The sequence below is a fragment of the Palaemon carinicauda genome, chromosome 9 (genome assembly GCF_036898095.1).
Source record: "Palaemon carinicauda isolate YSFRI2023 chromosome 9, ASM3689809v2, whole genome shotgun sequence".
Classification (NCBI taxonomy): domain Eukaryota; kingdom Metazoa; phylum Arthropoda; class Malacostraca; order Decapoda; family Palaemonidae; genus Palaemon; species Palaemon carinicauda.
This window is the reverse complement of record NC_090733.1, coordinates 58,982,288-58,999,152: the sequence shown is the minus strand read 5'-3', so window position 1 is coordinate 58,999,152 and position 16,865 is coordinate 58,982,288. Positions and strand designations below refer to the sequence as shown.

General features: G+C 40.7%; 1 protein-coding gene across 2 annotated transcripts in view; it reads left to right on the top strand.

The window, feature by feature from the left end:
- The window catches only part of mRpL9 (mitochondrial ribosomal protein L9), a 207,544-nt gene extending 193,739 nt beyond the window's left edge, over positions 1-13,805 (top strand). For both annotated transcript variants that reach the window (XM_068380044.1, XM_068380045.1), the window contains exon 4: positions 13,468-13,805. In XM_068380044.1, coding sequence (XP_068236145.1) covers positions 13,468-13,790 — 323 coding nt within the window. In that variant the 3' untranslated portion in view covers positions 13,791-13,805. The remainder of the gene's footprint in view (positions 1-13,467) is intronic.
- Positions 13,806-16,865: the final 3,060 nt, after the last annotated feature.

The following is a 16,865-nucleotide window of genomic DNA, read 5'->3' as shown; positions in this document are numbered from 1 at the left end:
TCACTCCATCCATCCACCCAAACCTTGGCCTTCCTCTTGTACTTCTCCCATCAACTCTTGCATTCATCACCTTCTTTAGCAGACAGCCATTTCCCATTCTCTCAACATGGCCAAACCACCTCAACACATTCATATCCACTCTAGCCGCTAACTCATTTCTTACACCCTCTCACTCTCACCACTTTGTTCCTAACCCTATCTACTCGAGATACACCAGCCATACTCCTTAGACACATCATCTCAAACACATTCAATTTCTGTCTCTCCGTCACTTTCATTCCCCACAACTCCGATCCATACATCACAGTTGGTACAATCACTTTCTCATATAGAACTCTTTTTACATTCATGCCCAACCCTCTATTTTTTACTACTCCCTTAACTGCCCCCAACACTTTGCAACCTTCATTCACTCTCTGACGTACATCTGCTTCCACTCCACCATTTGCTGCAACAACAGACCCCAAGTACTCAAACTGATCCACTTCCTCAAGTACCTCTCCATTCAACATGACATTCAACCTTGCACCACCTTCCCTTCTCGTACATCTCATAACCTTACTCTTACCCACATTAACTCTCAACTTCCTTCTCTCACACACACTTCCAAATTCTGTCACTAATCGGCCAAGCTTCTCTTCTGTGTCTGCAACCAGTACAGTATCATCCGCAAACAACAACTGATTTACCTCCCATTCATGGTCATTCTCGTCTACCAGTTTTAATCCTCGTCCAAGCACTCAAGCATTGACCTCTCTCACCACTCCATCAACATACAAGTTAAACAACAATAATTATAATAGGATTCCTTTCTATCGTGTAAGCTTAGGATAGGTAAGCTGGAAATGAAATAGGAAAGACACATACGTGTGAATCCTGCCCAGCCAACTGCTGCAACCTTCCTCACTATTAATTCAACAATGAAACAAAACAAAAAAGGGGACCTCTACTCTCTACGTTCCTCCAGCCTAACAAGGGACTCAACCGAGTTTAGATGGTACTGCTAGGGTGCCACAGCCCACCCTCCCACATTATCCACCACAGATGAAGCTTCATAATGCTGAGTCCCCTACTGCTGCTACCTCCGCGGTCATCTAAGGCATCGGAGGCAGCAACAGGGCCTACCGGAACTGCGTCACAATCGCTCGCCATTCATTCCTATATCTAGCATGCTCTCTTGCCTCTCTCACATCTATCCTCCTATCACCCAGAGCTTTCTTCACTCCATCCATCCACCCAAACCTTGGCCTTCCTCTTGTACTTCTCCCATCAACTCTTGCATTCATCACCTTCTTTAGCAGACAGCCATTTCCCATTCTCTCAACATGGCCAAACCACCTCAACACATTCATATCCACTCTAGCCGCTAACTCATTTCTTACACCCTCTCACTCTCACCACTTTGTTCCTAACCCTATCTACTCGAGATACACCAGCCATACTCCTTAGACACATCATCTCAAACACATTCAATTTCTGTCTCTCCGTCACTTTCATTCCCCACAACTCCGATCCATACATCACAGTTGGTACAATCACTTTCTCATATAGAACTCTTTTTACATTCATGCCCAACCCTCTATTTTTTACTACTCCCTTAACTGCCCCCAACACTTTGCAACCTTCATTCACTCTCTGACGTACATCTGCTTCCACTCCACCATTTGCTGCAACAACAGACCCCAAGTACTCAAACTGATCCACTTCCTCAAGTACCTCTCCATTCAACATGACATTCAACCTTGCACCACCTTCCCTTCTCGTACATCTCATAACCTTACTCTTACCCACATTAACTCTCAACTTCCTTCTCTCACACACACTTCCAAATTCTGTCACTAATCGGCCAAGCTTCTCTTCTGTGTCTGCAACCAGTACAGTATCATCCGCAAACAACAACTGATTTACCTCCCATTCATGGTCATTCTCGTCTACCAGTTTTAATCCTCGTCCAAGCACTCAAGCATTGACCTCTCTCACCACTCCATCAACATACAAGTTAAACAACAATAATTATAATAGGATTCCTTTCTATCGTGTAAGCTTAGGATAGGTAAGCTGGAAATGAAATAGGAAAGACACATACGTGTGAATCCTGCCCAGCCAACTGCTGCAACCTTCCTCACTATTAATTCAACAATGAAACAAAACAAAAAAGGGGACCTCTACTCTCTACGTTCCTCCAGCCTAACAAGGGACTCAACCGAGTTTAGATGGTACTGCTAGGGTGCCACAGCCCACCCTCCCACATTATCCACCACAGATGAAGCTTCATAATGCTGAGTCCCCTACTGCTGCTACCTCCGCGGTCATCTAAGGCATCGGAGGCAGCAACAGGGCCTACCGGAACTGCGTCACAATCGCTCGCCATTCATTCCTATATCTAGCATGCTCTCTTGCCTCTCTCACATCTATCCTCCTATCACCCAGAGCTTTCTTCACTCCATCCATCCACCCAAACCTTGGCCTTCCTCTTGTACTTCTCCCATCAACTCTTGCATTCATCACCTTCTTTAGCAGACAGCCATTTCCCATTCTCTCAACATGGCCAAACCACCTCAACACATTCATATCCACTCTAGCCGCTAACTCATTTCTTACACCCTCTCACTCTCACCACTTTGTTCCTAACCCTATCTACTCGAGATACACCAGCCATACTCCTTAGACACATCATCTCAAACACATTCAATTTCTGTCTCTCCGTCACTTTCATTCCCCACAACTCCGATCCATACATCACAGTTGGTACAATCACTTTCTCATATAGAACTCTTTTTACATTCATGCCCAACCCTCTATTTTTTACTACTCCCTTAACTGCCCCCAACACTTTGCAACCTTCATTCACTCTCTGACGTACATCTGCTTCCACTCCACCATTTGCTGCAACAACAGACCCCAAGTACTCAAACTGATCCACTTCCTCAAGTACCTCTCCATTCAACATGACATTCAACCTTGCACCACCTTCCCTTCTCGTACATCTCATAACCTTACTCTTACCCACATTAACTCTCAACTTCCTTCTCTCACACACACTTCCAAATTCTGTCACTAATCGGCCAAGCTTCTCTTCTGTGTCTGCAACCAGTACAGTATCATCCGCAAACAACAACTGATTTACCTCCCATTCATGGTCATTCTCGTCTACCAGTTTTAATCCTCGTCCAAGCACTCAAGCATTGACCTCTCTCACCACTCCATCAACATACAAGTTAAACAACAATAATTATAATAGGATTCCTTTCTATCGTGTAAGCTTAGGATAGGTAAGCTGGAAATGAAATAGGAAAGACACATACGTGTGAATCCTGCCCAGCCAACTGCTGCAACCTTCCTCACTATTAATTCAACAATGAAACAAAACAAAAAAGGGGACCTCTACTCTCTACGTTCCTCCAGCCTAACAAGGGACTCAACCGAGTTTAGATGGTACTGCTAGGGTGCCACAGCCCACCCTCCCACATTATCCACCACAGATGAAGCTTCATAATGCTGAGTCCCCTACTGCTGCTACCTCCGCGGTCATCTAAGGCATCGGAGGCAGCAACAGGGCCTACCGGAACTGCGTCACAATCGCTCGCCATTCATTCCTATATCTAGCATGCTCTCTTGCCTCTCTCACATCTATCCTCCTATCACCCAGAGCTTTCTTCACTCCATCCATCCACCCAAACCTTGGCCTTCCTCTTGTACTTCTCCCATCAACTCTTGCATTCATCACCTTCTTTAGCAGACAGCCATTTCCCATTCTCTCAACATGGCCAAACCACCTCAACACATTCATATCCACTCTAGCCGCTAACTCATTTCTTACACCCTCTCACTCTCACCACTTTGTTCCTAACCCTATCTACTCGAGATACACCAGCCATACTCCTTAGACACATCATCTCAAACACATTCAATTTCTGTCTCTCCGTCACTTTCATTCCCCACAACTCCGATCCATACATCACAGTTGGTACAATCACTTTCTCATATAGAACTCTTTTTACATTCATGCCCAACCCTCTATTTTTTACTACTCCCTTAACTGCCCCCAACACTTTGCAACCTTCATTCACTCTCTGACGTACATCTGCTTCCACTCCACCATTTGCTGCAACAACAGACCCCAAGTACTCAAACTGATCCACTTCCTCAAGTACCTCTCCATTCAACATGACATTCAACCTTGCACCACCTTCCCTTCTCGTACATCTCATAACCTTACTCTTACCCACATTAACTCTCAACTTCCTTCTCTCACACACACTTCCAAATTCTGTCACTAATCGGCCAAGCTTCAACATGACATTCAACCTTGCACCACCTTCCCTTCTCGTACATCTCATAACCTTACTCTTACCCACATTAACTCTCAACTTCCTTCTCTCACACACACTTCCAAATTCTGTCACTAATCGGCCAAGCTTCTCTTCTGTGTCTGCAACCAGTACAGTATCATCCGCAAACAACAACTGATTTACCTCCCATTCATGGTCATTCTCGTCTACCAGTTTTAATCCTCGTCCAAGCACTCAAGCATTGACCTCTCTCACCACTCCATCAACATACAAGTTAAACAACAATAATTATAATAGGATTCCTTTCTATCGTGTAAGCTTAGGATAGGTAAGCTGGAAATGAAATAGGAAAGACACATACGTGTGAATCCTGCCCAGCCAACTGCTGCAACCTTCCTCACTATTAATTCTAGGGCACCCTCTGTAAGGGGTTCAATGGAAGATTCTAGTCCATAGGGATAGAGTAGTGTAAACAACACCCATTTCCAAAGAATCAATAATGAGGATTAAGGGGGCTGATGAACAATCAGCATAAAGAAAAGGGGGGATTCAGTCCCCAATTCAGGTAGGTCTCAACAAGAGACTGTGCATGGACGCACAGATTATGATGGAAAACTTATCTATTGGTGGTATGTTTCAATACTACAGATGTACTGGCTATTGTATATTCCTATACAATAGGCATTACCGGCATATTACCGGCCAGGCTAGTACTTGGAGATAATTCAAGTGGCACAACAATTCATATCTATATGGCTAGCAATCCGTCGGCATATTGATGGTCCACCAGACTGCCGGCGGACCGCCGACCGAAGGCATACCATCCTAGTCATCATTCAGGGTGACTGGGTAATGGTGAAAGCTATGCATAGCCGGTGGCCCGCCGAATCATTGACAACCCTCCAGCCTGCCGGGCGATCCGCCGGCTGCCGGTGGGCCACCGACTGAAGGCGCACCAACTCAGCCATCATACAATGTGACTGAGTGGTGATCCAGAGCATACACTGCCGGCTCTCGCCGGCAGAGTCAGATGTGACGTTGAATTATTGGCTGTCGAACCACAAACTCTGCCTGCCTTCTGCCGGCAGGGTCAGTGGCCGGCAGTCTACGTAGTTGCCAGCACTAGCCCATAGAGAGAGAAAAAGTAATGAGTGAAGGAAGATGAAAGGGTGGTGGCAAAGCCACCCAGACACTGCCTTCCTCTGGAATGAGGGTTCGGATGGAAGGGGAGAACATACCATGATCAGGCTTCCACCCATCCGCAGCCCTGCCTTTATCAGTCAGACAAGGGCAACGGATGGCAGTCCAAGGGAGGACTGAAGAACATTCTAAAGCAAAAGGGGGTCTCCAGCCAGTATGTAGGCCTGTAGAAAAGCCGTCCCAGGAAACCTGAACGGCTAGGCCTAACAGACTGAAGACCGAGCCGGCCCTACAACCCGCCGGCACTCGGTGAGATTGTAGAACAGCGGACACAGAGGTGTGATGGCTAGCCTTCACCAAAGAACAGAAGGGACAGGGAAAGGGTCCTGTGTAAGGTGTGAGAGGAGCCGGCGCATGCCGTCCCTGTCACGCCAACAAGGGAACTCTGTTTCAGTATCAGCGCCATTCCAGGCATAAGGAGAGTACATTCTCCAGCCTAGGGTGGGCTAATACAGTAAAGGGACCGGCATCATCATTCCGTCCCAAACTATAAGAGAAACAGAATTCCCATGTTTGTCTATCCTAGACCAAAGAATATTCAATATACTTCAGCCTAGGGTCTGCAAGCACAGGACTAGTCGCTAGACTACAGGGAGAAGGGAATCTCATGACCCCTCCGAGTGCAGTCTAGGGGGGCAGAGCCCCCTATACCAACCGGCTATGTCCAACAGGGGAGTACATTTGTAATAATTAGAATAGTTAATATTACATGTTTAAAACAAATGACGTAATATGTCATGTTGGTTGGAGGAGCTAACCCTGGGACTTGCTGTAGTCATTCAAATCGTAAACAGGACATACAATGCAAACCTCAGCAATTTGACATTCTTCTTAACGTCAACACATTGTCTCAAGCGTGTGAAAGTTTGTGACGTCACCGGATGCAGGTGTCTTCCGAATTTGTGACGTGACTAATATAAACTGAGCATACGATATCTGTGATATCGATAATTTAGTCAGTTCATATCTATACTTCACCAGAATTGGTCATCTGGACCAACCCAGCTTCCTTCAGTGATGGAGATGTTTAACTCTGTTGTTTTTATAGAATAAATACTTAAAACTATTAGGATGTATTCAGTTATCCATTTACATACATCTGAAACAACACATACTCAATGTGTGTTTATAACAGTAGCACGGCAATACATTCACCTTAAAGGACAGCTAGAGGCACACGACAGGTACTCTGAGGTCCTGACCCAAACACAAAGCTCATCGACAATGGCTTGGAAAGGGGCAAAAAACCCTAGCCTAACCTTACCAGAATTACATTTCAAGGCAAGAACGGCTAGGATTGTAGCCCTAGGCTACACTCAGAGGGAAGAAAAGATTACCTTATACATAAAGGTAACCGCGGAGATGTGTGAAAGTACAGTATACTAAAGCCACTAGTCTATTAGCCTAGTGACAGAGAGATCGACTACCTGATTCATCAAAGCTCTTGTATACTATCATGGAAGAAGAAAACATGTGCAATCAATAAATCTTATATAATGTTTTGCCTAGTATCTTCATTTAAATATGATAACACCAGGAACACTTATTATATCATGCATGAAAGTAAACTAAAGCGCCTAGGCTAGGAAGCCTAGCATCAAGATCGGCCACGTCATTTGCCGAGACGAAGGAATACTGTCGGCATAATATAACTAATTCGTAGCAATGAAGACTACATAGCTAAAATGAGATTTATGCTATATAAGTACCGGGAAGGTCGTTGTGGCTAATTAAATAACACATGCGTTACGAACGACAGCGTCGAAGACGCCTCCAGTCTAGGCAACAGCTCTGCCACGAAACAAAACCTTATTTATTTTGAGAGAAAAGTTACTTTACGGCCAGAGCTACATTTATACGATATAAGAGGTAAATACTCAACTTTCAAGAGGTAGAAGAGGCTGAAGATTGCGACATGGTTATCAAAATAGTGAAAAGCACTGGGAAAAAGACCTGGTCAGGACGCTACAGATAAAGGAATGAAGATGGCGGGCGGATGCGACGTCATCCAAGATGGCGGTGAATATGACGTCATCCGAGTGCTCAAACAGTAATGGAGGAGAAGAGTTTTGTAATGGCTCTTCCTTTATCTTGCCACTTTACCCCCTCGAAGCGTAAATGCTATGTGGGGTGCAGATAGCTATGTGGCGTGTCAAGAATACGTCCCCTGTTATTATGCGATATCCTAAAAGGCAACTTTAGGGATATTCGTGCCAGAAGTTAGAATTCTGGAGACCTTTAGTTTAATTCTTTAGGAATATCACTGTAGTTAAATATTCCCTAGGAAGCTACTGAAGGAACCTTCGATCAGGACGACATGGCCTGAGCCCAAAAATCTATTTTTGGGTGAGATAGCCATGTCGTCCTGATGGAAGGTTCCTTTAAGTAGCTTCCTAGGGTATATTTGACTACAGTGATATTCCCAGAGAATTTAACTTAAGGTCTTCTGAATTCTAACTCCTGGCGCGAATATCCTTAAAGTTTCCTTTAAGGATATCGCATAATATCAGGGGACGTATTCTTGACACGCCACATAGCAATCTGCACCCCGAATAGCGTTTACGCTTCGAGGGGAAAAGTGGCAAAATAAAAGAGGAGCTATTAATAAGGTTCCCTTCCTCCATTACTGTTTGAGGACTCAGATGGTGCCACAATCGCCGCCGTCTTTATTCCTTGTAGCGTTGAGCCGGTACTGCAGATACAGTATTATTGGGAGGGGTCCTGCCAAGGCCTTTTATAGAAAGGAGGGCTGGTCCATCAGGATGACATGGCTATCTCACCCAAAATAGATTTTTCGCTTCGCTCAAAATCCGTTTTTTGGGCTCAGGCCATGTCGTCCTGAGGGAAGTTTACCAGAGCATTATAGTATCTGTGGATTTTCCAATCGTGCCTTAACCTCAAGACAATATTTCCTTGGTCATTTAGACCTAGAGACTTATGACATTACCGTTATACGTCATTACTTTTAATCATGAACTATGTTAGTGCTTCCTGCCCCCTACAGGGAAGTCAGTCTAGACTCGGGGAAAAGTCTCGAAGTTTGCATATTTCATATGAACAATTTAGTAACCAGAGTGGCATACATGTCTCCTTGTATGCCTTTAGCCAAAGTTTATATTCTACAACGAACCAGGGTTCGCATCAGCTGTCCTAGCATGTAAGGTGTGTCAGCTCAGCTGTATACCACAACGTATAAGTATATATTCGTGTCGAAACTAGGTAAGCATAGTAGTAAAGGTTTGTATACGTTCAGGAACAAAGTCACTATCATTGTTCAGGTTATTATGCAGAATAGTAAGGAATAAGAGTAATACTCAGACATAACTTTATTTCATATGTTTGGGGGGAAATAAGATGCAAAAAACAATAAACATAAACATAGAGCATACAGGCCCGCTCAGAAATGCTTGTTTTATCTGAAATAAAAATTGCATGCCACTCCATAGAAAATTCAGTAATTTTCTATTACTTTTCTGAAAGGTATGTCTATTTACGCTTGTGTAAAAAACACACGGCACTAGTGTTAAGTCTACGTTTCTTCACTTTCATACACTGGAACAGTCCATAATGTCACCTTGACGACATTTCACTTACCATGTTACACTGTAATATGCCTACATGTACACCCTATAGAATTATAGTCCCAAATAATTCACTGTTCCTCGCAGCACTAAGCGACAGGTTTTAGTACACTACCTGCCGCCACCACGTGTCTCTTTAACTCTTGCACTTGCTTCGCGTAGTGCTTGAAGAATACTCTTGATGACTTCCATCCAGTGTACGAGCGAAGGTGCTTGAAATCCATGAGCTGGAAAAAGTTCAACGATAAACCAATTTTCCTGGGATCATGACCTGTGGGTGTACTGTCAGGATCCGCTCTGCGAATGAAGTAGGTGATCTTCGCCCTTAGCAGTTTCAGGGATAAATTTGAGCCCAATGTTTCCCCTTTAAAGAGCTGTCCTCCCCCGAAGTCTAAAGTTCTACGAAGATAGACCTTTAGACACTCCACTGGACACAGTGAGACATCTTCCTTCAGAGGGCAGATTCTCCAGGTGATTAGCTCATTCTTGGCGAGAAACGTTGGGTCTGGAAAAAGATTCAGTTCACCCATTTCAGTAAATTGGATATGGCCCTCTTCTCTGGAAAGGGCCACTATTTCACTAACTCTAGCCCCTGAAGCTAGAGCAAACAAGAATAAGTTTTTGAGTCAAATCTTTCAGAGAGCAATTCTCGTCAATGACTTTAGATGTAAGGATACCAGAAAACCTCAAATCAATCAATCAATGAGGCTCCTCAAGCCGATTAAAGTTTTTAGATTTTGTACACCATTCTGGTATCAGATTGACTACAGAAGCCTTTAGATCCTTGCCTATCCCAAGTCTCCTTGTTGACGCTGGGAATTACCTTTAGACCTTTACCGAAAGTCTGCTATGGTTTGGTATACCTTCAAGTTGCAAAGACTTCCTAATTCTCTAGCCTATTAGACTGCAAACCTTGTAAAACATTGTAGATATTTTGAGTTGCACCCAAAATCTCCTCAACCTTATGGTTTTTGGGTAAAAACATTAGTAGATAATCTAGATACAGCTAGAGCAGAAGTGCTCCTATGTAAGATATTATCAACCCCTCCATGAAAATTACTAGAGATAACTTTCTGTAAATATTTCATTGTGATGAAAAAGAACATGACTGACTTACTAGTCAGGTCTCTCTTTATGGAACATGTTGAAGAACACAGAGAATCGATTTTTATATATACTGATGGCTCCAAATCTGATGCTGGCATTGGAATTTTAGTATATAGTAGTGCTTTTGATTGTAGACAAGCGTATCCTCTAGGTTCTTATGTAGTTACTGCGGAACAGTATGGTTTACTAACCACTATTGAGAAAATAGCGTTAAAAGATGAGGGAAATTTTAGTGAAGCAAGAAGTGTCCTACAAGCTTTAAAAGTTTTTGATTCCAGTAATCCTTCAGTTTTAAAGCTTTTAGAATGGCTTTTTATTATTGGGTTGATAGGTATAACATTTCGATTTCCACAGGGTTCTGGCACAAGTAGGTGTGTCTGGAAATGAGAAGGCATTATTGGCAACGAATATGGCAGCTGAGTTGCTACCAAGAAGGTATTCCATTCTCTGTAATGATTTTTTTTTACATAGAATTAAGAAATTTATAAAATATTGGGCAAGAGGATTGGGATAATTTAGTTGAAAATAAAATGAGAGAATTAATGAGTATCATATCTCTTAGGAGGTATTGTATAACACGATGGCCCGAAACTGGGAGACTACTCTTTGTCGTCTCCGTTTTAGTCACACTCGCTTGACACGTGAGTTTCTGCTAACTGGCCAACACCAAGCATGTTGCGACAACTGTTTGGTACCCTTGATAGTGAGCCATTTGTTGACCCAATGCCCCATTCATAGCACCAAAAGAAATAGATATCTGTTTGAGGCTTGAGGTGATGATAGCAGGTTCATCTTGGCCAAGATTCTTGGACATGATGTGTCGTACTATGCTAGTGGTATTGATGTATTCGATGTCATTCAGCTTGAAAACTCCAAATCAATCAATCTTCCTCATTTTCAACAATAATCACCAAATCATCTGCATATAGCAACTTCCAAAACTATTCATTTTTCATCTCTTCACTTGACACAATTATGACCAGCACAAATAAAAATGGCAATAATGCTGACCCTTGGTGTAATCCAACACTAACTTTAAAGGTCTCTGTATCCCTAACTTCTGTTATTACTTTTACCCTTGTTCTTTTTTACATCATCTCACCCATTTTAATCAATTTCTTGGATTTTCCTCTCTAGTAAGCACTAAAACATAATTTCTCTTGGTATTCTATCATAAGCCTTCTCTAAATCTACGAAAGCACAGAAGAGCTGCTATGTCATATATGATAGAAAATTTACTGTTGAAATATTATACTGGCAAAATATCAGAGCATGCATCAAGACTATCACCAAATGCTAGAAGCACATATATAGTTAATTCAGAAATTGATTAGCAGCACTGTATGTAACTTAAAAAAAGTTGGGTTGAATTTTCATAATCTTTGACCAAAAGTAGGAGCATTAACAACAGTTCATTCTCTCACAAGACGCTGTTGAAAAGATAGTTTCCAGATGAAAACAAACAGCCAGGTAAGTATTATCTTCAGTGTTAGTAATGATTTTCTGTGGGGGACCATGTACCATGTCCTCAATTAGCAGACAAATTCTATTTTGGAAGTGCTGGGATGGGTTTGATAGAGTTTGATAAGGGTCTCCCTTATATACAATGAGTCTGTGCTATGCACATTGATACACTGGCCCTAGGGTAGGGATGACAATATTTCTTTGTTATGTCATGGCTTATTGGATTCCATGTTTTAGTTTTTACAAGAAAATCTTGTGGACCATACAGCATCTAACCTGTGGTTGGTATGGCAGATTGGTTCTTGATCCTAGCTAAGCTTTTTCCTTGAGCTTAACAGATTGGTTCTTTTTCCAGATGGCAAAGCTTTTCAGTGGTATGTAGATCAGGTTTAGCATAGGTTTCTCGACATTACGTCTGGCACATTTAAAAAGCTCTGTCCATACTTTTAGAAGGAAGTACATCCATGATCAGTAAAGCCATATACGTAACTGGGATCTCTCTTTGGTCATATGTATTTTAATAAAATCTTCATATGGGCATCTAGATTGGACTTTCATATTGAACCTTACATTGGATACAGACATCTTAGTCTATGCTTTGCTCTAGACTTCCTTGAAAAGATGCCGATGGAAAGATCACAATATTGCTCACTGCACCATTAGTGATGCTGTCTCTTCCAAGGGTAGAAGGGATGAAGTCCATTTTCCTCTGCCCTGCTATGGCTACTGTTTTATGGAAGACAAAGTATTCCTTGGTAGGATCGAGATGCAATTTACCAAGAACACCATCTCTTGAGTTAGGTCCATTGTTTCAGTTACATAATAGGATGTGTCAGAAAAAAGCTTTCCATGTCAAGTTGCTAATGCATAGAATTAGTGTTTTGGCCACTTTGTTTCTTTTCAAATATAATTGGGGTAATCTTTTAGTTCAGGTTGATGGGACGAGATGTCAAACAACTCTTGCAGTTTCCTTTTCAATTCTAATGGCGGATGGCCAGAATTATTGAGGTATTAGACAACTTTGTGTTAAGGATTATTACTTATGGATGAATGGGTTTTTTTTACCTCGGATTTGCATGTAATGGAATGCTATTTTTCCACATTTTACTAGTGTCATAGAATCTGGGATAGCATCTTCACCAATCTATGACCATCCAACTGTGACGACTATTTCTTTACCTTTAGCAGTCTTCGAGTGTTATTTTTTTCTTACAAGGGCCGTACAAGCAAATACTTCATTGTTCTTTAAATACTTCCAGTCCAATCCTTGAGCTCCTTATTTTGAGAACTTTGGATTTAAGCAGTTCCGCATTTAAACCCTGTAACTGTCTTTGAAGTTCTGTATCATAAACAGTTTCAGCTCAATAAATGTAATGGGGTTGTCATGAGAGGAAATTTTTATTCATCAAAATATATTTTTACGGAAGTCCATAACATTTGCTTTTAGATCCAACTTCTTAACTCCTTTATTTTGTTGCATATAGCTTAACTACACAAGAAGGGAGATTGTTCTCCACATTGGATCTTTCATGCTAGGTGGGCATGTTCTGACCCACATTGCCTTAAAATAGTTTCTATAGTTTTCTTGTTTGGGATTTTGTGTATATTCATGAATAGTCTATGTAGAACAGATTTATTTGTATTGATTAGGATCATTTTCTTTAGAAGATACAGTATGTGGCATTTCAGCAAAATGCAATATTTGGAGAACTTTAGACTTTGTTTTTGTAGTACTGAAATGATATGCTGACTAATGATGAAGGGCATGAGACATCTGCATAATGTGTCAACCAAGTTGTCAAGATGAAGTTCATTTTTTTCAGGTCTTGGATCAAAGGGAGATGTTATAGAAACAACTCCTCACAAAGCAAGAAACCGTCTACTCCTGCCAGGGTTAGCTGTTTATGCGTCTCCAGAAAACTTGGAAAAGTACTCAAATTTGAAGGGAGTTCAAACAGAAGATCAGGCATCATCAGTTTTTGCTAAAAAGTTAAGTACACAATATATGATCTTTCCCCATGACATTTGTTTTCAGAAAAGCTTGTTGTCTTTAAATGAACAAACTATCAACTTATTCAGTATTGTTATATCCATGAACCTCCCCTGGGTTCATATTGCTTCTCTCTCCAAGCTGGTTAAATATTGACATCCATCCTTAAAATAGAAGTTTCACAGTTTCTTTCATTGTAATTGCCCTGGCTCTGTAGTATAGTATTGGGATCATATGGAGATATATAGCAATCCCACTGTATGAATAGATCATATCCCATTGTTTTTCAATTTTCTAGTCGTTATCACCAAGTTAGAATCATCAACTCTTCCCATTTTACAGATTGTAATTTTACTTTTTTTTTAGAAAGTTACTTGCTAATAAATTTAAAAGAATTTAATCTGACTTCTCTATGTCTTCTTGAGAGGCTTGTTCAAGGGATCTGTTACAGTTCAGTGATATTCATTCACTGACATATGCCAAAGGTAAAAGTATGATTTGAATTGCCATTATTGCGAATGAAGTTCCCTTTTAATTCTTCTTATGAAGGACTATGTTTAGTTTTACAGTCAGCCCTGGCTTTTCGCGGCGGTTAGTCACTGCCACACCACACTTATCGTTTGTTTTAACAAAGCACTCGTTAGTATCTAACAACACTCAATGATACAGTTGAGTAAAAAAGTAACTGATAGTTGATGGTTGAAATGCACCTAAAATTGAAAACTAAAGTAGAAATGTTTTAATGATGCACAATTATCTTTTCAAAAGTCATGATTCTTTTAGAATGGATAATGCATAAACTTGTTGGTCTGAGCTGAAAAAAATCAAGGTTTTGTTCACATCATAGTACAGTACTGTAAATATATTATTAGATGATTTTTTGCAATGCATGTATTAATATTTATCCTACACCAAGTGTAAAATGTAAGGTAACCAAAAAATGACTAAAACACACACACACACACTTTCTCTCTCTCTCTCTCTCTCTCTCACTCTCTCTCTCTCTCTCTCTCTCTCTCTCTCTCTCTCTCTCTCTCTCTCTTTTTTGTTGCATGTATGTAAATTAACACCAGATCTCTTGATAGTAGAAGTGAAAAAACTTTAAGAGCTATGTCAAGTGGGAAAGTTGGTGGTGAAATGGTAGAAAATGATTGTGTAACTTATGTAAGGATATAGTAGATGGACAAGAGGCTCCAAATGATTGGATTAAAAACATTATAATTCCAACTCACAAGAAATGGGACACCACCTTATGCAAAATTTAGGCCTATCAGTCTATTACCACATGCTTATAAAGTTGTAGCAAAAATCATACAAAATAGAGTAACTAGGCAAGAAGAGGAAGTAATTGATGAGGGGCAAGCAGGATTTAGGGTGGGTAGAGGAACAATTGATCATGTATTCACTTTCTCACAAATCATAGGAAAATTCTGGGAGAAGGAAAAAGATCTGTATGTATTTATTGATTTCAGACAAGCGTTTGACTCCATATGGAAGGAAGGAATGATTAGGGTTTTTGAAAGAATGGGGATTAGAACCAAAAATACTGGAAACCATGAGGAGATTGTATGAAACGACATCAGCTAGGGTAAAAAAAGGACGTTGTTTCACAGAAGAGTTCATAACCACTGGTGGGGTTATACAGGGTTGCCCACTGTCACCATACCTCTTCAACTTATACTTAGAATGGGTGATGAGAATGGCCCTCGGAGATTATGAGGGTGGCATAGATATAGGAAGGACAAAAGTATCTCACTTGAGATTTCCAGATGACGTAGTGCTTTTAGTAGAAACCTAGGAGGAACTTCAGAGTGTTGGGAATGGTGGAGGAACAGTGCAATAGGTATAAATTAGTGATAAACAGAGAGAAAACCAAAAGTATGAAAATTGGACGCCAAAGAGAGACCATTAAAATACAACTATCAGAGGGAGAAGTAGAATAAGTAAATGAGTTTAAATCTTTATGGGTGTTTCTCACAGCAATGGAAAGGTGGAAAGAGCAATTCAAGACAAAATCTCAAGTGGCCAGAAAGCTTTTATCTTAACAATACTGTAAGAAATCCTTCTTATAGATTTTTTTATAAAATACTGTACAAAATTTCTTTTATGGATAAATAAAACAATAAAAAGTTGTTAAAGTTTTGATAATTTTCTATGACTGTAGTATTTACTACTGTACTATGCATAGCTTACTGTTTTCAGTATTTTCCGAATAATGTAGAATTATTTCCTATAGATACAAAAAACAAAAAAGGGTTTTCAAGGTTTGATACAGTATCTAGCAATAGTTAAAAATTACAGTATAGTACTGTACGTATATCCATGATGACACTCCCACACGTAAACACGGCCACTAGACGCAAGTGTGCACTAGGCTGCTGTACGATAATCTACCGTAATTTTCTGCCAGAAAACATCTAAGCGTCCCCCCTGGACCAGGTTGCCGCTAACGTACCGTCACGCTTTTTTTGCCCTGAGCGGTCATTTCACTAATAATTTTTCAAAGTTAATATAATTTCTTTATGCTTATAATTCGTAATTATAGTTAAAAGTAGGGATATTAATTAAATGGTTGAGTAAAAAAACAATTAATACTACTATTATTTCATTTCAAATGGCTACATAATACTGAATATTCTAATGGGTTCTTTTTATCTTCAATCGTAAATCTTACGTCTGGATAAGCAACAAAAGGAAAGGGATAAGTCTCTCTCTCTCTCTCTCTCTCTCTCTCTCTCTCTCTCTCTCTCTCTCTCTTCATATCGTTTCCTGTATAGTTTTCAAATATGTTCGTCATACATTTGTACATTATTTATCCACTTTACTCTCTCTCTCTCTCTCTCTCTCTCTCTCTCTCTCTCTCTCTCTCGGTGTTTCCTTTCCCTTTATAGTTTTGTGAAATTTCGTTGTCCAGTCGTTCGGTAATGAGAAGTCATTTTCGCTTTCGGCATCGAAAGAAAACTTTGTTTCTTCAATATACTCATCACTGGAGGATTCAGAACTAGTGCTCTCATTATCAAACAGGTTATCATTATCAAATTCCTCAACAAGAATATAATTTATTTCATCTAAAGAAATAACCTTCCTCTTTAGACCGTTCATTACAAAAGGAACAACAAATAACCACTTATGCATGAACGCCCGAGAGCACTGATAGGAAACCAGTTTTCTACTTTTCTAACATCAAGCTACCTTCAGAAAAATAGTTGCCAGACATCATATAAGTTTCTA